Below are 26,119 nucleotides of genomic sequence, written 5' to 3'. Positions count from 1 at the left end.
GTAACACTTGCATGTTGTTCATACATAACAGCCAGCTTCTGTATTGCTTCAATGTATTCCTGTAATCCAATCCCAAACACTTGAACGGTTCTTAACCACACTTTCCTAAAATTCTCCCAATAAACTTGCCAAGCATTCGTCTTCCCTAGTACAATTCTTGCACGCTCGTTCTGTTTCATATCGCTTAGCAATGTTGTGGCTAGATATGTAATTGATCTCACTTTGTCAAGCAACACACTATTAGTGCTGTATTCAAATATTCTGGGTTTGTTTTTGCTACTAATCCACGTTAACTTACATTTTTCTACATTCATCACACCGACTAGAAATTCGTGTAAGACACCTAGTATGCTTTTACAGTTACTCAATAACACCTTCCCGTACACTACAGCATTGTAAGCAAACAGCTGCAAATCGTCTATGTATGGAGAAAATAGTAGCGGTCCTATCGCACTTCACTGGGGCATTCCAGACGTCTGATACACACTCACCATCGAGGACAATGTACTGAGTTCTATAACTTAGGAAGTCTTCATGCCACTCGCATATCTGAGAACCTATTCTGTATGCTTATACCTTCGTTAAGTGTGTGTTGTGGCACAATGTCAAATGCTGTTTGAATATGGAATCTGCCTGTTGCCCAAAGGGATGTGTGATGGAGACGTCAAATTGGGGTGCTACTGTTTTCAAGTCATCCAAAGTGCTTAAAAATATTTTTTTCAGTTTAAATGAAGCAAAGCCACATCTGTCTCTGTAGATTGTTTAAATTATTGAAATCTTTTTATGGTGGGAGGTTAGTGATACGTCTTTCCATTCCTGAGTAAATGACCAATATATTTTCACGTTTGGCCACAATGGGTTATAACGCACAACTCTCAATGTAATGACCGTGCATTAAGTGAATTTGTGGCTCGTATTTCTCCTTCAAAAGTGGTTTATGAAATCAGTTGCAACCATGTTTAAATTAATATTGCATGAAGAGTCATTGTCATTTTAAAACTAGAGGTAGACAATCACAGATACAATGGAAGAATTAGCTGTATACTATGTATGTTAGCTATAGACTATAAATGTAAATTTTTCTTGTCTACACCAACAGTTTCTTTCATGAAACTTTCCATAACTATTTTGGCTCACACATTGTCAAACAAGTGGCATGTGTTCCAGTGAGAAATGAATGGGAAATGGGATTTTGCTGTTGCTATAACTGAAGTATTCTGTGTTCTGGATATTTCATGCTTATCTATGTGCTTGCCTATTTTAATTGAACGTATTTGTGATTTTTTGATGCAGGCAGTATATACGATATAAAAGGCCATTTTGCATATTCTTGTAACAATTATTACACAATTACTTATGTTATCCTTGAAAGAAAACGAAAAGAAAAAGCACCCCTCCACCCAAATGAACAGTGTTGAATCTGTGCAGTTACAACATTGTGCTTCTGAAACACTCTGTTGTTTCTGTGTTACTTATTGCAGAAATAGAAACCTTGTTTTGAGAAAGTACAACACGGGTCAAAAGACATAATGTTTACCACAATACAAGTCTGCACAAGCAACAACAGAATATGTGGAAAAACTTAACACTAAAATTGTGCAATTACACTAAACATTTACTGTCAGCATTACATTTTCTTCCCTCAGTGGATAGGTTTTGCCAAATGGATGTGCAAATCTTCTACTCATTTGGTACCTGGTCTTATAAATTCCATTTTTCATTTGGGGTATACTGTCACTTATCAAGTAAGGCTTTCTTCTTGGGACTTATTAATGGGTAGAATTTCATCACACGAGACAGGGAAAACTGGAACGTTATTTAGCGGCTGATTTATTTTCCCACTACCTCTTGGCAATGCTTTGACAAAACAATAGTTGCTGGTTGTTATGCCTTATCCTTCTCCTTAGCGTAAGAGGGTTATCAGATGAAATAAATAGCTAGGCATATGCAGTTATTTGGAATGAGACTCTACTCAGCCTGTGGTCTAATGTGCTAAGATGCCTGAAATCCTCTGGTTCTACTGTATCTTGCATAGAAGGGATCTGTTGTCCTTGGCATTAGCAGTGACTGGAATCAAGTTTTCTGGGTGAAAGGATATTTTGTTCCTATCTCTAAGCACAAAATCTCTCACGTGGTAGAAAACTATGCTCTATAATGAGGAATTTCTGATCTGCAGCAGTAAAATATTTACAGATGATCAGATTTTGGAGTAGTAATATTTTGAACATCTCTCACAAAATCAGCAGTATTTAGGCTTACTTTCAAATGTTTCTCATATGACAAATAGGAATTAAGTTAAAAATATTCCAGTTTTGTTGCTTTTTTTCAAATGCTGTTCTTCAATTTGTCTAACGCAATATAGAAACGCATGCAATATAGAAATGCTTTTGAGACATTCTGTAAGAATGCTAGAAACATTATAGACATATGCTCAGTTCTTACATTACATCGAATGTGCCACATTTTTTCCCACTTTTCTTTTCTTCCCCCGTGAATGTTGAAAATCAAATTTTTGTTGCTCATGGAAGCTGTTTGACATGCCTCCTGCAGATGGATGTGTGTACAATGCCATGGATTTCAGGAGAGTCACCCAGTAATATAGACAGTGGTTTACTTGTAACTTTTTGCTGCAGTTACTGTCTTTGGATTTCACTGGACATGAGAGTTCAAAAATGTACTATAAAAAGTATCTTTGTTCATAATTTGATGTTTGTGAATCATCTTCTCTTTCAAATTGATTGTGATTTCTTGGAGTCACTTGTACCAGAGTGTTTTTCTACAGTTGACATGTTCAAAAATTATGTTCCCTATCCTGTTCTCATTCATCTGAACCATATGGCCGTAAAGTGTGTAAAATTTTTTGTTACATATCTGTACCACATGGTACTCAAATTGAATTGTTACCATTTCTTTATTGCCAAGTAGTCATAAGATGATGATAGAAGTGGGTAACATTCAATGCACTTCTAGTATCATTAGATGATGACTCTGTAATACGTCAAAACCAATGATAATTCAGTTTGAGTGATATCGCGTAAAACAACGCACATCATACAAAAAAATGTTTCAGATAAAAATTTAATATTTTCATCTGCTAAAACTGTCCACCCCCTAACCACCCTGTGGGGTGCCAACTTCGTAGCTTCAAATGGGAACACACACACACACACACACACACACACACACACACACACACACACACACACACCTCATTTTTCTTGCATATTCGGATTCGTGCTGAGAAATACCTAGGGCATACTGAAAATATTGTTTCCATTCATGATAGATTGTGCTGTAGACGAAATTGAATTTTCCTTTTGTTTTTGCAATTAAGTACAAACTCATTTTATTCTACATTAAATTTTTGACAAATATGTAAACTTTTTGTTCTAATTAATTGGGTCATTCCATGTGAAAGGACCCTTCATAATAAAAAATAAAGTTTAATAGATCTTAAAGTGTGGCATATCTTTCTGTAGCCAAAAGGTCAAGGACAGAAATTAATCCCAGTTTTCATTATATCCTGACCTGAAAGGTGTAAAACAGTTACGAACTTACTCTTGATGTCAGGGATAAAAAATGTAAAATTTAATGTGAAATGTCGGCAGCCCTACAGACTAGTGTCTTTGAAGTTGAATGTCCATGTGTTTTGCATATACTCTCCGGATAATTGTGAAGCTGTAACTGTGGTTTTACATTTATAATACATGTAAATAAGTGAATCAAAAGGAATTTCTGTCACACTCGCAACACAGAAATAGACATTTATTTGTATATCAGGTTAGTTACATGGGCTACAACTTTCAATTATAATATTTTTTTGTAGGAACACACTATCATGTCAAGAAATTCGTTTCGGGTGTGACATGTCAAAGTGTTAGAGTTGTTACTGTGATACCAGAACTTTGTAACAAGGAAATTTTACTGTAACAAGACACAGTTATTGTTATTGTTGATATTATTGTTGTGATTGTTGTTATTATCAACCAGCTGAAAGTATTATTCTTGTAATTTATTATAGGACAAGCATGTCATCCACTGAAAGATGCCCCAAGTTTAGAGAAAAATTGAAGCAATCTCCAATTCAGTATCAGGCAATGTTAGAAAAGGAATGCAAAAGAGATAAGTTACAGAGAGAAAAAAAAATAAAGCTGCCTTGCAGGATAATCAAAAGAAATTTAAACTTAAATGTATGCAAAACAGGGAAAGACAAAGGAGGCATTGAGAGAAGAATAAACTCCCACTTCATCTTGCATTTTGTCACCCTGTAAATCATATAGTTCCAAAAGATCACTTGGGAAAGCGGTAAACAAGGTGAAGAAAAGCTTGCCATGCAACCCAAGGAAATGAAAGGCTGTAGTGGCAAAGCTGTTTAGCGATGAGCTAGCTGAAGTTGCAAATAAACTTAAAAAAGATATGGGGGTATTTGATAGGTACAATTGAATTTGCATTTTCCTGTGGGTATACTTGATACACCACAGACAAGCCAGTACACAAACTTCTAAAGTACAAAGGATTTCTTTACTAGACACAGTAAAACAGACACAGTACAGTAACAAACCAAGTCCAAGCACAAAGGCTACAAGAGTTCAGAGACTACAAACTACATCACGGATAACACGTATCACACTCGATTGGTCAGTCGATTGTCGCCACACAGTCCGCCTCGCCCATTCCCCAAAAAAGTGCAGAACAAGAATATAAGAGTACTGAAATTTAATCGGTCGGAGTGTTGGCTGTGGCGTCGGTGTAGCTGTCGGGTTGTGGGAGGACTTTGTGGTATGCTGTTCAGTGCTGTAATGCTAGGTTTATATGTAGTTCGAAGGCCTAGAAGATCCAAATGCGAAGACTTCGTCTGTTTCTCTCGGTGACACAAGAGCTGCCTATAATGGGTATAGCTTCTGCCCATTGTGTAAATCTGTCTACTGCTGTGAACAGATATTTGCAACCTTCTGAAGGTTTAAGGGAGTCAAAAAGGTCAATCTGCACATGAGTGAACCTTAATTGAAGGTCACACAAAACCATCAGTTAGTATTTGATAGTGGCATTACAGCCCCTTGGTGTGCTAGATTCTGGGCAGTGACTATCACAGTCCAGTGAGATTGCAGTGAAATGTAAAGTTGTGGGTTCCACTGTGAGACATCGCACCATATTTTCCACTCGTCACTGGGCACCTTGATCTGCTGTAGCCTCAGTCCTGTGGAAGGACTGGCCAGTAATTGTAGCAGTTGTGAATCAGCCACTCGAACTATGTACGTCTATACGCTGTAAACAATTGTGAGGTGCATGGCAGAGGGTGCATCCCATTGTACCAGTTATTACAGTTTCTTCCCATTCCATTCATGTATTGAGCATGGGAAAAATGATTGTTTTAATGTCTCTGTATGCAGTAATTATTCTAATCTTATCATCACAGTCCCTATGTGAGCGATACGTAGGGGATTGTAGTACATTCTTAGTCATCATTTAAAGCCCGTTTTTGAAACTTCCAGTACAGTTCCTTCAGTATCTCTGTTACACTCTTCCTAGGATGAAAGAAACGTGTGACCATTTGTGCTGCCCTTCTATGTATGTTCAGTAAGTATTCTCTGTCATTCCTATTTGGTATGGATACCACACTCTTCAGCTATATTCTAGGATGTTCTCCAGCCTGTGTGATCCACACCTGCGTGATCATTCCATATCATATCCCTACAAAGTGTTACATTCAGGTTTACATATGAGTTGGAATCAGCAAACTGTGACTCATTGTTGTTATTGTCATAGGATACCACATTTTGTCATTATGTTATGTGCAAAATTTTACATTTATCAACATTCAAAGCAACTTGCCAATCTTTGCACCACTTATCAAGGTCTGAATAAATATTTATGCACCTTGTTTCTGATAGTACTTTGTAATAGATAACTGTCATCTGCAAAAGTCTGAGGTTATTATTTAATCTTGCCTGCTAGGTCCTTAATAGACAACATGAGCAGCAAGGGTCCCAAATCAGTTCCCTGAGGCAGCCATGAAGTTACTTCTGCATCCGGCAATGGCTCTCCATCCGGGATAACGTGCTGTATCCCCCTACCAAAAAGTCCTCAATCCAGTCATAAATTTCACTCGGTACTCTATATATCGTACTTTTGACAAAAAGTGTAGGTGTGCAGGGTGTATGCGACCCCGGAGATCCGGGAAAAACCCGGGAATTTTTTCAACTGGGAAAAACCCGGGAATTTTTTAGAATTCCGGCAATTTTTCATTGTTTTAGTTTTCAGTTAAATTTTTGTAACTTTGACTGGTAAGAACCAATACTCTAACAAAGAATATTGCTGTATCTCGCTACTGCAGAATAATACTGCAGCAATAAGAAACGAATGAGAGAAAAAGAAACGAAAATAAATTTAAGTTGCAAAGGAAATTCACCATATACAACAACAAAACACAGTGCTCTTACAAGTGTCTGCCAACAGCAAAATGTGTCAAAGCCTTTAGGAAGACTATGCAATGTTTCACAACAACAAATTGGCTCCGATGGGCGTGACGTCACAACATTACATTAGATTCATTTGAGCGGTTGCGAGTGAGCTTATCCGAATGGGCAGTTGAGTCTCGTATGAGTAGTACCTTTCCTGCTTCTGCCTACAGAAGTGTGGCAGTTAGCTGTATAAGCAATAGCAGCAAGCAGCCAGATGCTATCCGGAAAAAATTTTACTGGTGCGCTTAAGCTGCTAGATTCACGTATGCGCAACAAACCCGGAACTAGGGGGCGGGGGCAAACTGGGTTATATGCCCCGGGCGATAGTTTCGGGTGGGGGGGGGGGGGGGGCAAATTCATAGTTTTGAGGAAAAAGACCTTGTTCCACAAGGCCCCTAGCACCCAGCGCACGTCAGTCTATCGATTTCTTGTATGATTTTGAACGCATCCCTGTTGGTTTTTGAACAAATTCTAAGTCGGTTTCTGAAAGAATCGTAAGATGATTTTTGAATGCGTGCATAGTGTACGTGATGTCTCTGCCAAGGGAATCCCTGTCGCACCTAGAAATAAACTTTACTGCAGACAAATGGGGACGGGTCTATACAAGCTGAGCTGAATAAACACGAACGGATGAATGCCAGTCGCTGTTTATGTGGTTGACTGGGTTTGCAAATGATCAGCGTTGTTATAACTACTAGCGAATTTCATAGATTTAGACTACCAAAGTGGGAAAAAAAACGACTAACAGGAATAACAGGCAACAAAGATTACGTATTGTCTCCTCCATGTGTCGAAGAAAATGAAATTTTGAGAGAAAATTTTTGGCCAGACCGCTACACTGCTAAGGGCCAGTTATACAGTCTCTGGCTAGCAGCCGCTAATGTTCTATTCTGGGAGTAGCGTGGAAAACGTGTTGTACGAACACTTAATAACGCCCAACCGGATAACTAAACCGGTGATGAAATTAGCCAGAGAATAAGTTTTGACACTGGCAGGTATAGTTACAGAATTAGTGGTAAGATTGTTTGGTAGAACGTGGGAGGAGAAGAAACGGGGACTCACACAAATTAGGGAGAATATGACGATTCGAAATTTATTTAAAAATTTAGTACTACTACTTTTCGCTCTCATGCTTCAGAAGGTAGAGTATGAATGAAATGTGAAACTATTTCCTAACACAAAACTTTTTGCTTTTAGTAGGCCTAATAGGCATTTGATATTGGTACTTCGTGAATTATGTTCCGTCGTGTTATAAAAATGACCATTTGCACCAAAACAGTCTCGTTTATTGATGTGTGTCACAACTGCTGCAATATTGGGCAGCCCTATTTCGTTTTATATAGCAGTGACAAATTACACATAATCAGATCGAGAAACCACACCAGTCTTGGGTACAATTTGTATCAACAAGTTTTCTAGTATTAGACAACGACATTTTGTTTTTTCATGCAGCAAAACGTTGATGAACTTTGATGAGGCAGTTTTATATATCCTATATTTAATTTTATGTCACACAAAACAGCAAGTTATTAGCTAATAGGCAGTAAAGACTGCAAATTTTCTGAAGAGTTCTTGTTATGCCGGTTACAAATAATCCCAACCAGTATTAATTCCGAGATTTTTTTGAAGAGGAGCAGGATGTCACTGGCGTGAATATAGTTTGATGGCACCCGTTCCATTACAAAATATTACATGTTTGAATTCCACAGAGCGAAATACAAGAGACGTGCCATGGAAGAATGCTGTGTGGAGAGGTGTGGCACTGCACTTTGCCACACTTAAGACCAAATAACATGTCTTACGTTCCCTCGAATATATATGTTTTATGTATCAGACTCTTCAGAAAGATGTGTGCTACAAAATGAAGATATTTTTGAAAAGTCGATTTTTTAAATTTTTGGTATCCTACCTGAGTGCTCAATGGAGGGGGGAGCGCAACTATCTAATATCGCCCCAGTTCGGAAATATCCTAGATCCGGACCTGATTTACAGAGCACTCTGAGTTGTAGTGGGAGGTGGTAGTCTCCAAGTGACCCGTGTTTACGTTAACGTTAAGTGATTTTGCTGTTCCCTCTTCATTTATTGCTCTCACTTCAAATCAAAACAAAGCGGATTTCTGTGGCTGGGAGCTGTCAAGTGAATTAAAATACATTCCCATAATTATGGAAGGCTAAAGTATATTATTAGTTTCAGATTTTACTTTGTTTCCATCTTTCTGACAGTCAGGCGTTAATTGCCTTCCAGACAATGAAGTTATTTTTGACGGTTTGTTAAAGAAATTTGACTTTTACTAATATTTTCTGCTGAGGCAGTAAATTTATTTGAAACTAAGTGTTTAATTCCACACTATTGGTTAGATTCAACGGTTCGCTGCATTTCAAGTTCACGTTTTCACCTTCTAGCATGAGATAATACAGTACAGGTACTCAAAGAAAATTTACATCTGAATCTGGACATACGAATGTGCACTTTAAGCCGAATGATGCATTTTAGTATAGTTCACAAAATTCCCATGCTCTTGGAGTGTCCTCTAATGCCTTGTTTCTTTTATGACATAATGTAAGATCTTTTAATGTTTTACACGTATGAACGTATGGGCTTCCTGCGTCGTCATAACTGTGCAAGCGCTGCGACACCTGTTATTTGGTGCGCTCTGGCAACTGCTGAAACGATTCTATTTCTAACAGGTCGCGGGAAAATATTGCGAATGGTTGTTTGGAAAGCATTACTTTTAAAGTAAATTTCTTAAATCACAGAGCATATGACTCTCATTAAAAAATCAAATCTTTGAAGGCGACCATTTAGAATATTTTCGAGTCTAGATCAGACATTCTGAAGTTGTTAAAAAATTTACTCACACATTTTTGTGATGTATCTTTAAAGTGTAACACGCGCACAAAAGATCATTATGTGTTAAAGCTTAGCTTCTCTTGCAGCTTATTAATCTTAGTGACCAATATTAAATGTAAAAGCTTTTATTTTCTTGTACCTGCACTATGTATATATGTGTAGTAATTTAAACCATTACCTTTTCCTATTTGTGTGTTCGCGCTACTTTACAGTGATGTTGCTGACTACATCACATGTCCTTTGATCTGAATATCCGCTGTCATCGGCTGGCGAGTTCACTTGACATGAGCTACAACTGGCTTACAAAAGCGCATCGCAATATCGATTTCAATCCTTCGGAAAATAACATGCGGTGTTTGGTGGAATACAAAAATATGCAGTGTACATGTTGCTGCACATCAGACATCTTTCTAAAACGTGTTTTTTTCCTCTGAGCTTCGTTTTTCCAAGTGTCGGGAAATTCTATGCTGGTGTATATAACCACGATCATTTAAAGGGTTCATAAGTTTTACAGTTTCGAGGAAATGTGTACTGTTACTTAACACAGAAAAAAAAGTATTCTCATCCGGAAGAAAGTGTATTTTTAACTGGAAAATCTGGGAAAAATCCGGGAATTTTTTTTCGTTGTCCACGTATACACCCTGGTGTGGCACTGAGTCAAATGCTTTTCAGAAATAGATAGTTGCTGCATCTACTTGACTGGCTCAATTCAAAGCTTTCGGTATGTCATGCGAGAAAAGTGCGAGTTGGGTTTTACGTGATTGATGTTTTCGGACTCTATGCTGGATGGCATTGAAAGAGATCATTCTGTTCAAGATACCTTATTATGTTTGAGCCCAGAATATTTTCTAAGATTCTGCAACAAAACAATGTCAAGGATATTGGATGGTAGTTTTGTGGATCACTTCTGTTGCCCTTCTTGTAGACAGGTGTGACCTGTGTTTTTTCCAAGAACTGGGCATCTGTGTTTTTTCCAAGAACTGGGCATGGCTTTTTGTTACAGGTATCTATGATACATTATAATCATGAGAATGGCAGTCTCAACAGTAAATGCAGTACAGAATCTGGCAGGGATTCCATTGGGCCCTGGAGCTTTGTTCAATTTTAACGATTTCAGCTGTTTCTCAACACAACTGTCACTTATACATCTTTGCAGTGGTATGAGGATTAAATTGTGACATTCTCCTCAGTTTTCCTTTGTAAAGTAACATTTGAAAATGGAGTTACACATTTCAGCATCTGCTTTGGTATCATCAGTTTCAGTTGCCTCATTCACTAGAGACTGAACACTAACTTGGCGCCACTAACAGCCTTTACGTATGACCAGAGTGTCTTTGAGTTTTGTGGAATATCATTTGACTATATTCTGCTACGGTAGTCATTGAATTCAGTACACATTGCTCTAATGAGAGCCAAACATATGTCTTTCAACGTATCTATCTATAGCAGTACACTTTGTTTTATAACTATTATGCAGTAATCTGTTTCTTTAGAAGTTTTCTTACAGTTAATGTATACCATGGAGAGTCACTCCCTTTATGAACTGTTCTACTGGGTACATATCTGTCCAGTGCATGGTCAACTATTCTTCTAAATTTGAGCCGTAGTTCCTCTACATGCTTCTGGCCTTTGCTGAAAGTTTCGAGTTCCTCATTGATATATGACACTACCATCGCAAGACTGGTGTAATACAACTTGTGTACCAAACTACAAACATGTGAAAAGTAATTGTCAGCAATGTTTTCTGCACCTTCTATGAGGTGGATGCCCATTGTAAACTCACTAACAAATTCTGTACATCCGAATGGCCGAGGAGAACACTTGACACTGGTGTTCTGTGAAGCTGAAACTATTGGCTTGGGGTCCATGTATATTGTTACAGGGCAACCTATGATTCACAAGCAGAAATACCTCTAATACTTTCTTAAATTGTCAGGAGTTCGCGGTTGTAAGCACTCCGTTGTTTTTGCCCTGGCTGCGCAGTTTGAGGTGCTGCGCCCAAGGATTGCGCAGCCCCTCCCACTGGAGGTTCGAGTCCTCCCTCGGATGTGTGTGTGTGTGTGTGTGTGTGTGTGTGTGTGTGTGTGTGTTCTTAGCATAAGTTAGTTTAAATAGTGTGTAAATCTAGGTACTGATGACCTCAGCAGTTTGATCCCTTAGGAAATCGCAGAGATTTGAACATTTTGTCCCTTTGTGGGTCACCCTGTTCATATACAGCAGGTCCAATTGCATTTTTGCTAGCATTTGCGACCATAACCGATGGCACGGACAGTATAGGGTGAGCGAGAAGCACTGCACTATTGAGGCTCGCCTGGAGATCACGAAAAGCTTGTTCCTTTTCCAAAGTCCACTTGAGTGTTCATTTGTCTCCGGTTTCATAACCGGAGAATGCATCTGTGAGCCCTGTTTGTGCAGATGCTGTTGTGTGGATGTGACAGCAATAAAATTCAGTTCTGAGAATATGTCATTATTGCTGATAGTTTGCTGGCATCAGGAGGTCTTGTAAAGCAGCTGTCTTATCTGGTAAGGGGTACCACCTGCCAAGGTCCTGTGTCCTACGAAGGTTACTTCTGTTCTGCCAGTGACACACTTACCTTCATTCGGTACAATGATGCTGTATAATCTCTGATGCACTTCGGCAATATGTCTTTCGTGTAATTGGACTTTTCGTAAGAACACAAGAATGTCATCCAGGTATGCAAAGCAAAATGGGAGCCCTTTCAGTACTTTGTCAACAGTGTCTTGTCAAGTTTGGGCAGTGTTTGACACCAAATGGTATAAAAACAAATTCAGGATGAAAGGGGTCAATCACTACTGTCTTTGGTACTCCACGAGGTGCCACAGTAATATTGTTGTAAGCTTGGCAGCTGTTCAAAACACTGGAATTTCCTGCGCCAACTAATGCACGTGTGAATTCCTAAATAGCTGGTATAATGTCTGGAACAGTTCTGCCATTTAGGCACAATGACCACCACAGGAGCTCCACCCTTCTTACAGACCAGATGGGAGAGTGACGGACACGGGCTGTCCGAGTGACGGTTAATTCCAGCCTGGAGCATGTCCCAAAAATTGGTTTTGTTTCTGTTGGTTGGAATTTTGCAGACTATTGCAAAACTGGTTGGCCAGGAGTGGTGCATATATGATGTACAGTGTCATGCTTAATGCCGTACTGTTATGTCGACATACGTGACGCGAATGGAGGCTCCACAGTGTGATCATTACGTGAGCTTTGTGAGAAAGCAGCTTTCTTCTTTAGAGTATCTTCTTCTGTCCAAATAATGTGTAACTCTGTTTTTATCGGATACAGCTTTAATCTTAAATCCAGATTCTTGGCATGTAACCGTTTTTTACCACTCAACAGCACTTCGTGCTACTTCTTGAGATCGTGCAAGTTCGATAGCAAAACACGGCCAATATTCTCCGTCTGTGAACGATCATTGATATCCCCGTGTGGTGTGACAGGTTTCGTCTAGAGTGGATTGGGATTAGCAGTATCTTTGTGTGTCTTTTCGGCTTACACACAACTGTTCTTAATGTTCTTGTTCGCCACTGTTGTCAGCTGCCGGCCTGTCATATGTGTTGATGTGTCTTTTTCTCTTAATATGTCAATCGCAGTGTGTCCCGTGTTCCAGTTACGGCACTACTGTCGACTATCCTTACGAATTGTGCTGTTCTCAAATCCACTGTAAATATGTACTGATCGAGAAAATCTGCACCTAAGATGGACTCGGCTATGTTGCCAACTGCAGATGTCCATTTGAAAGGGGTGATGAAGCTAACACAAATCGTTAAAGTCTTGTGTCCAGGTGTGGAAATAGCTGAGTTTTTTGCAGATTTCGGTTGCGATTGATTATCTGGCTTGCAATCGTGTCTGCATAAGGTAGACACTGATGTCAGTCTCAACCAAGAAAATTGTGCCAGAACACGTCTTAAATGTGTAATTGTAATGGTACAACAGTGTATGTTAGTAGCAACAATGTTTGAGTAGCTGTTAGGCTGTTACAGAGGGAATACCAACCATTGTGCTGCTGTCTTCAAATGATTTTGTGACAACATTCCGTCTGAAGTTGACAAACAGGGTGCCAGGAAACAAGATGTTTATCAGAGCCCATCCGCAGCTATTGCATCCGCACCTGCTCAGCCAGCCTCACGACTTTGGTGTGTAAATTCCAGAACTCTACCGCTGCGCTCGGTGAGTGTTGGGGCAAGACAGTGGCACAGAGTGGTGACGTCTCTTCAGTGTTCACCAGAAGGTCTCGACTGGCGAGTTGCTGCCGACATTGTGACCATACCCCCCCCCCCCCCTCACCCCCCACCCCCGACCCTCCCAGTCTCCTGACTGGTTTGATGCTGCCTACCAGTAATTTCCCTCCTGTGCCAGTCTCTTCATCTCAGAGTAGCACTTGCAACCTACATCCTCAATTATTTGCCATGTGAATTCCAGTCTGTCTTCCTCTACAGCTTTTACCCTCTACAGCTTCCTCCGATGTCTTAATGCGTGTCCTACCATCCTGTCCTTTCTTTTGTCACTGTTACCCATATTTTCCTTCCCTCTCCGATTGTGTGTAGAACCTCCTCATTCCTGACCATCTCAGTCCATCTAATTCTCAACAATCATCTGTAGCACCACATCTCAAATGCTTCGATTCTCTTCTGTTCTGTTTTTCCAACAGTGCATGATTCTCTACCATACAATGCTGTGCCCTAAATGTACAGTATCAGAAATTTCTTCCCTAAATTAAGACCTATGTTCAATACTAGCAGACTTCTCTTGGCCAGCAATGACCTTTTTGACAGTGCTAGTCTGCCTGATATGTCCTTTTTGCTCCATCTGTCAAGGGTTATTTTGCTGTCTAGGTAGCAGAATTCTTTAACTTCACCTACTTCACGACTGTCAGTCGCGATGTTGAACTTCTCACTGTTCCCATTTCTGCTACCTCTCATTATTTTTATGTTTCATTTACTGACAGTTCATATTCTTTTCTCATAAAATTGTTTATTCCATTGAGTAGATCCTGTAATTCTTCTTAATTTTCAGTGAGGATAGCAATGTCATCAATAAATCTTAACATTGTAACATTGATATCCTTTCGTGTTAACTTTCAATTCATTTCTTGAAGCTTTCTTTTATTTTCATCACTGCTTCTTTGATGTATAGATTGAACAGCAGGGGGTGAATGACAATATCCCTGTCTTCCTCTCATTTTAATCCGAGCACTTCATTCTTGGTCTTCCGTACTTATTATTCCTTCTTGGCTGTTGTATATTACCTATCTCTTCCTATATATTACCTATCTCTTCCTATATATTACCTATCTCTTCCTATATATTACCTATCTCTTCCTATATATTACCTATCTCTTCCTATATTTTCCTCAGAATCTAGAACATCCTGCACCATTTTTGACACTGTCAAATGCTTTTTCCAGCTAGACAGATCCTATGAATGTGTCTAAATTTTTCTTTAGTTTTGCTTCCATTATCAACCGCAATATCAGGAATGCCTCTGTGGTAGGTGACTCTTAACATTGCACTCTATCGACCACTTGCAGTAACGTGCATGTTGGTTGCCATTTGATCACTACTAATGCTACTTGTACTTGTGGTACTAGCTGTTGCTGCCAAAAGAAGTTGTCTCATGTACATTAGAGGTATTGTGGTGCTTTACATTAATCATTAATATTAGCATCAATTGGCTGTAAAGCTCAAAATGACCAAGATTAGTTCCCCAACTGATTCTACATTAGAACAGTCTGGTGTCCTTTGAAGCTGAAGTAATTAATTTATTTAAATTAAACAATTTGTATGTTGTAAAATAGTGACATGTAAGAATGTGCAAATCGTTACGTAGTCTGTGCAAAACTAATATTGTACTAGGAAAGGAACTGATGTAATAAGAATAGACAGTTACAGAAATATCTGAAAGACCCAGCTTTCTTCAAACAGGGCATCGAAGAGTTCTCTCTCGATTAAATCGTTTAACTAAGTGGAATATCCGACACAGTTGTCGTCAATAGAGGCTGCACAAATTGAGTGAATGCTTACAGTCAATTCCTGATGAGAGGTCTGCTGCAACTAGTGTAGCAAATAAATGACTGTGGAGAGCAGAGGCCAACAGTTGTCTGCTACTGATCTATGATAATGTATGACACTGAATGATTTTACATCATGTCCACTTATTTGGGTCGATTTGGAGATGATTATCGGTATCTATTCTCTCCGATGTTAAAAAATTTTTTGAACCTTCACGTATATTTCATATACTATGAGGGTAAGTCTATTATCCACAAAGTAGTTATAAAATTTTATTGTAATCAAATAGGAAACTTTCAAGAACATTATTTTTCACCATAGTCTCCTTTCATTTTGACGCACTTAGTCCATTGTTGTATGAGCTTCCCGATGCTCTCATAAAAGAAGGTTCTCAGTTGAGCTGCGAGCCAGGAATGCACTGCTTCTTTCATTGCTTTGCCTGAGACAAATCGACGGCACCTTAATGCCTGAATGGACCGAACAACTGAAAATCAGAAGGGGTGAGATCGGAGGATGATCCAGTACTTCAAATTTGATTTTCTGGAGCATTTCAGCAGTGTGGGCAGCAGTATGCGGACAGACATTGTTGTGCGACAACACGACACCTTTTGACAATAATCCTCGGCGTTTGCCTCGAATTGCAGCTTTAGCCTGTCAGTAAGCATCTCACTGTAATGTACGCTGTTTATTGTTGTGCCCCTTTCCCCGTAATGTTCCAGTACTGGACCTTGTGCGTCCCAAAAAAAAAAAAAAGACAGTAAGCATCAGGTTTCATGCAGACGGTTGGGTCTTGAACTTTTTCTTGCATGGTGCATTTGGGTGTTTCCGTTCCGTACTCTGCCGTTTACTCTCTGGCTTCAAAAGATGGATCCATGTTTTGTCACAAGTAATGATCCTGTCTAAGAAGTTGTCCCCTTCGTTACCATAGTTATCCAAATGTTTTTTGCAGATGTCCAAGCGCATTTGATTATGCAACTGTGTGAGTTGTTTTGGGACCCATCTTGCACAAACTTTATGACACCCGTAGTCTGTTGTGGATGATTTCGTAGGCAGAACCGTGACTAATTTGCAGAAGATGTGCCACTTCATCTATTGTTAATCATCTGTCCGAGAGAATCATTTCTTGTGAACTCTCAATGATTTCTTTATTTGTGGCAGTAAAGGGTCGTCTGGCTCCTTTATTGTGTGTAACACTTGTGTGACCGTTTCAGAATTTTTCAATTCATTTGTAGACATTTTGTTGTGGCAAAACACTGTTCATGTACTGTACCAAAAGTCTTCGATGAACTTCGGCCCCTGATACACCTTCCGACCACACAAAACGGATCACTGAACGTTGTTCTACTTTTGTGCAAATAGACAGCAGAGCAGCACTGTTCGAATATCATTAGTACTACGAGAACGATTAACATTTGTTAATGGAATTCTTTCCCCCATTTCAATGTCTTCCTCAGGTCCCGGATATAAAACACCTCCGTCGTATTGTATAGAGCCATGGTTGACTGTGCTTAAATACTGATTTACCCAAGACATTTTGCTGACTAAAATAAATAAATCATTACCACCTTTTATATACATTACATTATCGGACAACACGTGTCGGGCAACCTTTTGCTGGCGTGGGTGCTTGCTCAGATAATTGTCCTAAAAGGACAAATTATCTCGGCGGGACAGTGACGCCGCCATCGCGACCTTGGGACCCGGGGGGCCCCTTTTTTTTATCAATTGCTGACCCTCGAATCATGAAACGACGCGACGCAGTCATGTTTCGATTCATGAGGGTCAGCAATTGATCACCTGAAGATTGCACCATCTGTATGATGACAATCACCTGAATACCTGAGAACATTTCAAAATGTGTAACCGCATTATGCGGCAAGTATGTTTTTGGCGTGTCAAACACTACAAAATTTTTATTTGCAATGGGCAAAAACAGTGTCAGTTGCATTTTGTGAGTGGGTAATATTCTTTGAATACTGTAATTCTGATGTCACTTTTCTTACATTATTATTTTGAATAACAAGTTATGATCTGTCTACTTTTGAGCAGCATCAGATCTATACATATTCTTCTTACTACAGACCTGCAGTCGCACACCGCTGGCCCATGTCCCAGTGAATAGCCGAAGTGATACTCCGACCGGACCGAACGGCAACCGCCACGGCCGCCGGACTTCTGCGAAGGCGCAGGGGCCTATGTCGCCACTGCAGTTGCTCCACGTGCGGCAACGCCTGGCCGTGAAGCGGGCGTTGCAGCTCACTCGCAGGCAAATGGAGGCAGAGGAGGAGAACTGTCCGCCTGTAGCTGTCGAGGGTGCCCACAGCGAGTTGGCAGCCCGGCCGATAAAAATTTCTGCACCTCCTACACTTGCTGCCAAGGATATGGCTCTTCGGTTTTGATATTTACACTGTGGCAGCGGAAAGATTCTTGTGATACTTTGTGTTTATTCTTCTTATCAGTGTCTGTCTAACATGAAAATTCTATTTTTTGTATGTTAAGTGTTGTAAACTGGTGGGGAGTATTGAGTAATAGGATGATTGTAGTGCAATATTATCAAAGTACTCATATAAATATATACAAAATATTAAAGCACTATGCATGAATGACTGTATAATAAATGAAGGAAGGTGTTAATCTTGTCTTACAAGGTACTTATTATATTTCAACCATTTAAGTGCCGTTTATAGAATATGTCTGCAGAACAGTCAGTGAGAGAGATCTGCAAAAGTCAAGCAGTTGAAGGTGATGTCCCTGCCATTTTATGACCATTCTCACTCCATTTTTGATATTTTTCCTGTTATGACCATATGTAATTACTAAGCATGTGCATATGCACACACAATGTTTTCAGAGGTTAAAATGTGACAACCAGATTGCAGTGCTCATAGTTTGTATGCATGCCTTTCAGGCCTTCTTTAAAACTGTGGAATTGGCTGTTCTTCACAGTTTGTTGTATTGTCTGTTCCTCAACACCACAGTTGTATTCTGCACTTTCACAATAACTCCTTTATTCCAAAATGTGGCCGAAGTTCCCTTTTTTCTTTTAGATGCATCTAGTCTTGAGCATTGGTGACAGGGAAGTTCAAACCTTGCCACCTTCTTTGTACAGTTCTGTCCATTTCTTTGTGACAAAAAATTGTCTGTGAGCTGAACATCTTCCCAAGGTAGCCTGCGCGTATGTAGGCATATAGCTGGTGAATTCTGAAACTGCTATTATGAACTTGGTACTTGAGGGACTGCCTTTTTAAGAATTTGTACCAATACGTAGTAGCCTCAAGCTGTGATGTAAAGTGTCCAGGCAGTTTGTCATGTTGATGCATAGTGCTGTTACTAAGCCTGGTTCAGGTACTAAAACGATATTAAAAAACTAAGCAAATTACTTAGAAAAATGTTAAAAAAGTTGGTGTAGTAAGTCAGATAGTTTACCATATTGTCACCTAAACATTTGTGTAATTCATCACATTTTGAGCCTGAAGATCAACATTAATTCCAACTATCTGCACTGACTCCCACTACAAAGTAACAACATTTTGCAACTAACATCCACAAGCATATAATTGCATTACGATACTGGCATTTGTCTCTTAGTATTCTTACTATATATGTCCTGATAATACAAGGTGTCCCACTTAAAATCAGTACACCTCATGTATCAGTTAATCACCTCTAGTCGAATAGCTGTGTGTGTGTCAGTTGTGAGAAACTTGTACTGTTCAATTGTTACAGAAATGGGACAGTTTGCATTAGAACAGCAAATTGATATCGTGAAGTGTTACATAATGACTGCCTCTGTTAAGAAATGTTTCCATCAAAATATCGTGGTAGAAAACTCACCTCAACCAGCACTATTCAAGATCTGTACAAGAAAAAGAGGGCTGTAGGATCCATTCAGAATGTGCAAAAGAATAGGTGACTGACACTGAGAATGTCTGAAACTGTAGACAGGATGTGCACAGACACTGCAAAAAATCCCCGCTAGTCGGTAAGGATGTTATCACAGCAGGTTGATGTATCTCATACACCGTGTTGTAATAGATGTGAAATTACAAGTCTATAGTGCGAATGTGTTACAAGAGTTGAAATTTGAGGATCAGGAAAAAATGGTTCATTATTGTAACCGGCTGTTAACATCGACTGCTGGCGGTTACATGGACCTTTCGATTTACTTCGTCAGACGGGGTTTCAGGTTATGTAAACTCGCCAAACTGTAGATACTGGTCACAGGGTGACATATTCTGCACAAAGAACCTCTCAACTCAGAGAAGATAGGTGTGCGTTGTCCGGCATGTGCGTTATTGACCTCATATTTTTCAATTACACCTTAAACAATGCCAGATATTTACTCTTTCTGTGCACAGTTAATCAATGCACAGAAGCTGTATGCAGTATTTCAACAAGATCAAGTAACCACTCACTCATGTAACCAAAGTATGGCCCAATGTATTCTGTGAAGATGTACCTGTCAGTAGAGGCCTTTGACCCCCAAAGTCTCCAGACTTAACATCGTGTGGTTTTTAGTTGTGAGGCACACTAAAATGCAAACTGTATGCTGACAATCCTCACACAATAGATAGTCTTAAATGGAAATTACTAGAGAAATTGACATCACGCCTGCAAAACTACAGCATGTTGCCAGTAACGTCAGCGATGTCTGGATGGCTGTGGCCACCACTTATAGCATTTCTTATAAACAGCTAACTACCGTGTTTCTGAATGTAACTGTTATCTATTCTTTTTTAGTTAGTTCATTTTTATATGAATTTTGGGCGTGAGGGATACCGGTTTTACGTGGGACACCTGTTAGTATCTGATTTAACAACGGCAGTCAAGGTGCATCTCCTAAGTCATAATAAATGACCTTAAAATTCCAACCTTAAATGTGTGAGAGGAGGAAGGCATTTTAATTACCACTGACACTGAGTGAGAGTAAAATATACAGAAAATGAATTTGGACAAATTTTCATTCATTTCAGTTGTAACTTTACGTGCACGAAATTTACAACAATATTGTTTGACCTATTATTAATTGATGTTAATTTTCATTTTCATGCTGGGGAAATTAATTTGTTAAAAAAAAAAGGAAAAGGATAACGTTCCATAAAATAATTTGCATGTACGTGAAAGAAAAATGTTTGATTGAAAACTGTATATCTGATGCTAAATTTGCAACATAAGACTGAAGAACAAAAAAATTGGTGAGTACAGAAATTTACATTTTTTTCCAGTTTCAGGCAGCCATCTGTACTTCCTTTATTCCAATCCATTTATTTCGAAATTATTTTTCCAAATTGTAGTTAAAATTGATTTTCTATTGTTGCAAATGATAAGTGGAGAGCATATTCACAGTAATTTATTTGTGAGAGGGAAATTTCAGTACCAGTTTAATAATTCAATTTCTTATTAAAAATCATCTAGAAATATCCATTTCCATAAGAGAAATTTCAGATTTCAACAGATCATATTTTAATTTATTTATTTTTATTATTTATTTATTTATTTATTTATTTTTAATTACGAAAATCACAAGATGTATGCCAGACGCTTAGAAATTGTTTCCGCAGACGAGCTTAGTGAAAGCGACGCACTGCAAAACATGTCTGACAGTCAAATGAATATTCAACTTAATAGTGAGGATGTTCAAGACATAATTTTACCGGATCGACTAAGACAACAACAGGCGAATGGAGAGTGAGTAATACGCGACCAGACATTAATCAGACACGAAAAAATGACGAAACTAAGACATAGGACTCTGACGTGCTCAACCAGATTCTGTTGTTACTTGGTGACCAAAACAGAAAAATTGACACTTTAGACAAAAGATTTGACGCTTTAGACAAGAAAAATGACAATTTAAAACGTGACAGTGGGAAATTTGACACTAAATTTGATGAACTGACATGGGACATAAAACAAAATTTTGAAAAACAATAGAGACAAATTGCCGACGTGACAGAAACCACCAGTAGCCTTGGAAGGAAATTTACTGACTTATCAGACAAGGTTAAGAGACAAAAACTGACTTACGACGATGTAATGAGAAATTGTTAACAGTAGTTTTTGAACAACAGAAAACGAGTATCCAAGTTGACGAATTACGACAGTCACACAATTCCGTAAAAACAAACCGAGAACACTTAGACCAGATGATTACAGACCTTTCAGACAGATTAAATGATGTAACATTGGAGCAGAAATCCTTACAGGAAAAGTTAGAAAAACTTGAAGACAGAGCAGATGTAGCATCTTTAAAGAATGACACATCTCTAGCAGAGAAACTTGTACATGAAAGCAAATTATGTGATGATTATTTAGATGAGAAGTTTGAGACAATGACACAGATCATTTTAGATACTGGTAAGACAAAGGAACAAGTAAAGGGGAAACAGATCATATTCAGAAAGAGGTACATAAACTTAAAGAAAATGTAATACCAAGTTTGTCAGTGATACCAAAACCCATAACAGGCAACCAAAACACGAATGAGAATCCGAATAATGGTAGGCACAGCACACAGCCGAAAATAGAATTACCAATGAGTGATACAAATCCCAATGAATCATTTTCAATGCTACCACAAGATCAAAGTTACTATCAGACATCACCACATACTATACACAGTTTGACCCAAAATACAGGACCCATAATACCATCGGGAGTAGCTGCTGAAACATTAGTACGGCATGGATACTTTCAGACATTTTCATGTGATGAGAAAGACAAAGTGCATAGGTATTTTCCCGAGACATTGGTTAGAAGCTGATAAAATTCGATATCTTACAAATTTGTTACGTGGAAGAGCAGCTAAGTGGGGAGCAGCAATGAAAAGACGATGTTTAACATTTGAACAGTTTGAACAAGCATTTCTTGAGGAATTCTGGTTGATCACAGAACAGCAAGTTTTAAACGAGAAGTATACCATCCAGAAATTTACAACCCGAAGAAAGAGACTTTATGCCAATACTTTGAATGCTACCTAGTCAAAACATTATATTAGACAGAAACCAGCAGATTTACCAGACGTAGTTAGAACACATAAAAGCCACTTACAATTTCCATACTGTGATAAATTATAGGAGTGTCAGAGGACAACATAAAGAATTTTTTCAGTTATGTTGATGAGATAGATGTTGTTTACAGAGCTGAGATCAGGAATTTCAATCAATTCTATCTGATCCATCCAAGCAATTCGCGTACGCACAACAACAGAAATGACAGAGGCTATTGGAATCTGCCTCCGACACCATAACAAAACACTCAAAGAAACAATTCGCACTATACTGAGACAAATCTATTCAATATTAGGAGAAACAACTTGCAGCATTGGCAAGGAAATAGTAATTATTACTACAATGGTTATCCGAACAGTAATTACAATCAGAACAATAACAGTTATATTCAAAATAACAACAACAGAAGAAGGAACTGAAATTATAGAGATCAAAGAAGAGAGGATAACAGGTACCATATAGGATATTTTCAGAGAAACAACAGACAACAACATCCTAATACGTATTGCATGATTAACAGTAATGACAATACCAGTTACATTCAAGGGCAAAATAATGCATGCGAAAATCACAATGGCCCACCGCCGCAACACATGCAATACAGCAACCCTCAATTCATACCTAACGGAACTCCCAATGCGACGCAAGGTAATGTCAACAATCAAACAGCTGATACTTGGGTGACATGCGACAGAAATGTAAATATTATTGAGTTGGGCAATGAACCCAACCCGCAGCAACAGCCGAATTTACTGGAAACGAACGACGATCGAGCTAAGCACTCGAGTTAGGGTCGGTAGGAAGCAGAGCGCAATGGACCCGACAATTTGTTTTCTCTGATATGATAACAATAAGAAAATAGAAAATGAATTATATCATGATGTAGATTTTAATAGTACCAGTAAAACAAAGAAGATTATTCAGGCTATAACACGAGTTATGATTGGTAGTTATGAAGTGGAAATAATGTTAGATACAGGAGCAGCAGCAAGTGTCATTTCAATGTTTTTGTGTAATGAACTCAATCGAATAATGAACATACCAACATTGCCAGTACAGAATTGTCACATTATAAGCCCCCCCCCCCCCCCCCCAATGATCCATGGACCTTGCCATTGGGGGTGGGGTGCCTCAGCGATACAGATTGCCGTACCGTAGGTGCAACCACAACGGAGGGGTATCTGTTGAAAGGCCAGACAAACATGTGGTTCCTGAAGAGGGTCAGCAGCCTTTTCAGTAGTTGCAGGGGCAACAGTCTGGATGATTGACTCTTCTGGCCTTGTAACACTAACCTAAACGGCTTTGCTGTTGTGGTACGGCGAACGGCTGAAAGCAAGGGAAAACTACAGCCGTAATTTTTCCTGAGGGCATGCAGCTTTACTGTATGGTTAAATGATGATGGCATCCTCTTGGGTAAAATATTCCGGAGGTCAAATAGTCCCCCATTCGGATCTCCGGGCGGGGACTACTCAAGAGGATGTCGTTATCAGGAGAAAGAAAACTGGCATTCTACGGATCGGAGCGTGGAATGTCAGATCCCTTAATCGGGCAGGTAGGTTAGAAAATTTAAAAAGGGGAATGGATAGGTTAAAGTTAGATATAGTGGCAATTAGTGAAGTTCGGTGGCAGGAGGAACAAGATTTCTGGTCAGGTGAATACAGGGTTATAAATACAAAATCAAATAGGGATAATGCAGGAGTAGGTTTAATAATGAATAAAAAAAATAGGAGTGCGGGTAAGCTACTACATAGTGAACGCATTATTGTGGCCAAGATAGACACAAGCCCCACACCTACTACAGTAGTACAAGTTGATATGCCAACTAGCTCTGCAGATGATGAAGAAATTAATGAAATGTATGATGAGATAAAAGAAATTATTCAGGTGGTGAAGGGAGACGAAAATTTAATAGTCATGGGTGACTGGAATTCGACAGTAGGAAAAGGAAGAGAAGGAAATGTAGTAGGTGAATATGGATTGGGGCTAAGAAATGAAAGAGGAAGTCGTCTGGTAGAATTTTGCACAGAGCATAACTTAATCATAGCTAACACTTGGTTCAAGAATCATAAAAGAAGCTTGTACACATGGAAGAATCCTGGAAATACTAGAAGGTATCAGATTATATAATGGTAAGACAGTGATTTAGGAAACAGGTATTAAATTGTAAGACATTTCCAGGGGCAGATGTGGACTTTGACCCCAATCTATTGGTTATGACCTGTAGATTAAAACTGAAGAAACTGCAAAAAGGTGGAATTTAATAAGGAGATGGGACCTGGACAAACTGATTAAACCAGAGGTTGTACAGAGTTTCAGGGAGAGCATAAGGGAACAATTGACAGAAATGGGGGGAAAAATACAGCAGAAGAAGAATGGGTAGCTCTGAGGGAGAAGTAGTGAAGGCAGCAGAGGATCAAGTAGGTAAAAAGACGAGGGCTAGTAGAAATCCTTGGGTAGCAGAAGAGATTCTGAATGTAATTGATGAAAGGAGAAAATACAAAAATGCAGTAAATGAAGCAGGCAAAAAGGAATATAAACGTCTCAAAAATGAGATCGACAGGCAGTGCAAAATGGCTAAGCAGGGATGTTTGGAGGACAAATGTAAGGATGTAGAGGCTTGTCTCACTAGGGGTAAGATAGATACGGCCTACAGGAAAATTACAGAGACCTTTGGAGAAAAGAGGACCAGTTGTAGGAATATCAAGAGCTCAGATGGAAACCCAGTCCTAAGCAAAGAAGGGAAAGCAGAAAGGTGGAAGGAGTATATATAGGGTCTATACAAGGGCGATGTACTTGAGGACAATATTATGGATATGGAAGAGGATGTAGATGAAGATGAAATGGGAGATATGATATTGTGTGAAGAGTTTGACAGAGCACTGAAAGACCTGAGTCGAAACAAGCCCCGGGAGTAGACAACATTCCATTAGAACTACTGACGGCCTTGGGAGAACCAGTCCTGACAAAACTCTACCATCTGGTGAGCAAGATGTATGAGACAGGCGAAATACCCTCAGACTTCAAGAAAAATATAATAATTCCAATCCCAAAGAATTACAGACGAATAGAAAAGCTAGTAGAAGCCGACCTCGGGGAAGATCAGTTTGGATTCCGTAGAAATATTGGAACACGTGAGGCAATACTTACCCTACAAACGACTTATCTTAGAAGAAAGATTAAGGAAAGACAAACCTACATTTCTAGCATTACTTACTACTTAGAGAAAGCTTTTGACAATGTTGACTGGTATACTCTCTTCCAAATTCTAAAGGTGGCAGGGGTAAAATACAGGGAGCGAAAGGCTATTTCCAATTGGTACAGAAACCAGATGGCAGTTACAAGAGTCGAGGGACATGAAAGGGAAGCAGCGGTTGGGAAGGGAGTCAGACTGGGTTGTAGCCTCTCCCCAACATTATTCAATCTGTATTTTGAGGAAGCAGTAAAGGAAACAAAAGAAAAATTCAGAGTAGGTATTAAAATCCCTGGAGAAGAAATAAAAACTTTGAGGTTTGCCGATGACTTTGTAATTCTGGCAGAGACAGCAAAGGACTTGGAGGAGCAGTTGAACAGAATGGACAGTGTCTTGAAAGGAGGATATAAGATGAACAACAACAAAAGCAAAACGAGGATAATGGAATGTAGTCGAATTAAGTCGAGTGATGCTGAGGGAATTAGATTAGGAAATGGGACGCTTGAAGTAGTAAAGGTGGTTTGCTATTTGGGGAACAAAATAACTGATGATGGTCGAAGTAGAGAGGATATAAA

General features: G+C 39.1%; 1 protein-coding gene across 1 annotated transcript in view; it reads left to right on the top strand.

The window, feature by feature from the left end:
* Positions 1 to 17,983, top strand: part of LOC124720331 — a 76,653-nt gene extending 58,670 nt beyond the window's left edge. Inside the window, exon 5 of the mRNA XM_047245642.1 lies at positions 17,426 to 17,983. Coding sequence (XP_047101598.1) covers positions 17,426 to 17,743 — 318 coding nt within the window. The 3' untranslated portion in view covers positions 17,744 to 17,983. The remainder of the gene's footprint in view (positions 1 to 17,425) is intronic.
* Positions 17,984 to 26,119: the final 8,136 nt, after the last annotated feature.

Source organism: Schistocerca piceifrons, chromosome 11 (assembly GCF_021461385.2).
Source record: "Schistocerca piceifrons isolate TAMUIC-IGC-003096 chromosome 11, iqSchPice1.1, whole genome shotgun sequence".
NCBI classification, from domain to species: Eukaryota; Metazoa; Arthropoda; class Insecta; order Orthoptera; family Acrididae; genus Schistocerca; species Schistocerca piceifrons.
Note: the sequence above shows the minus strand (reverse complement) of the source record. Positions and strands in the feature narration are given on the sequence as shown.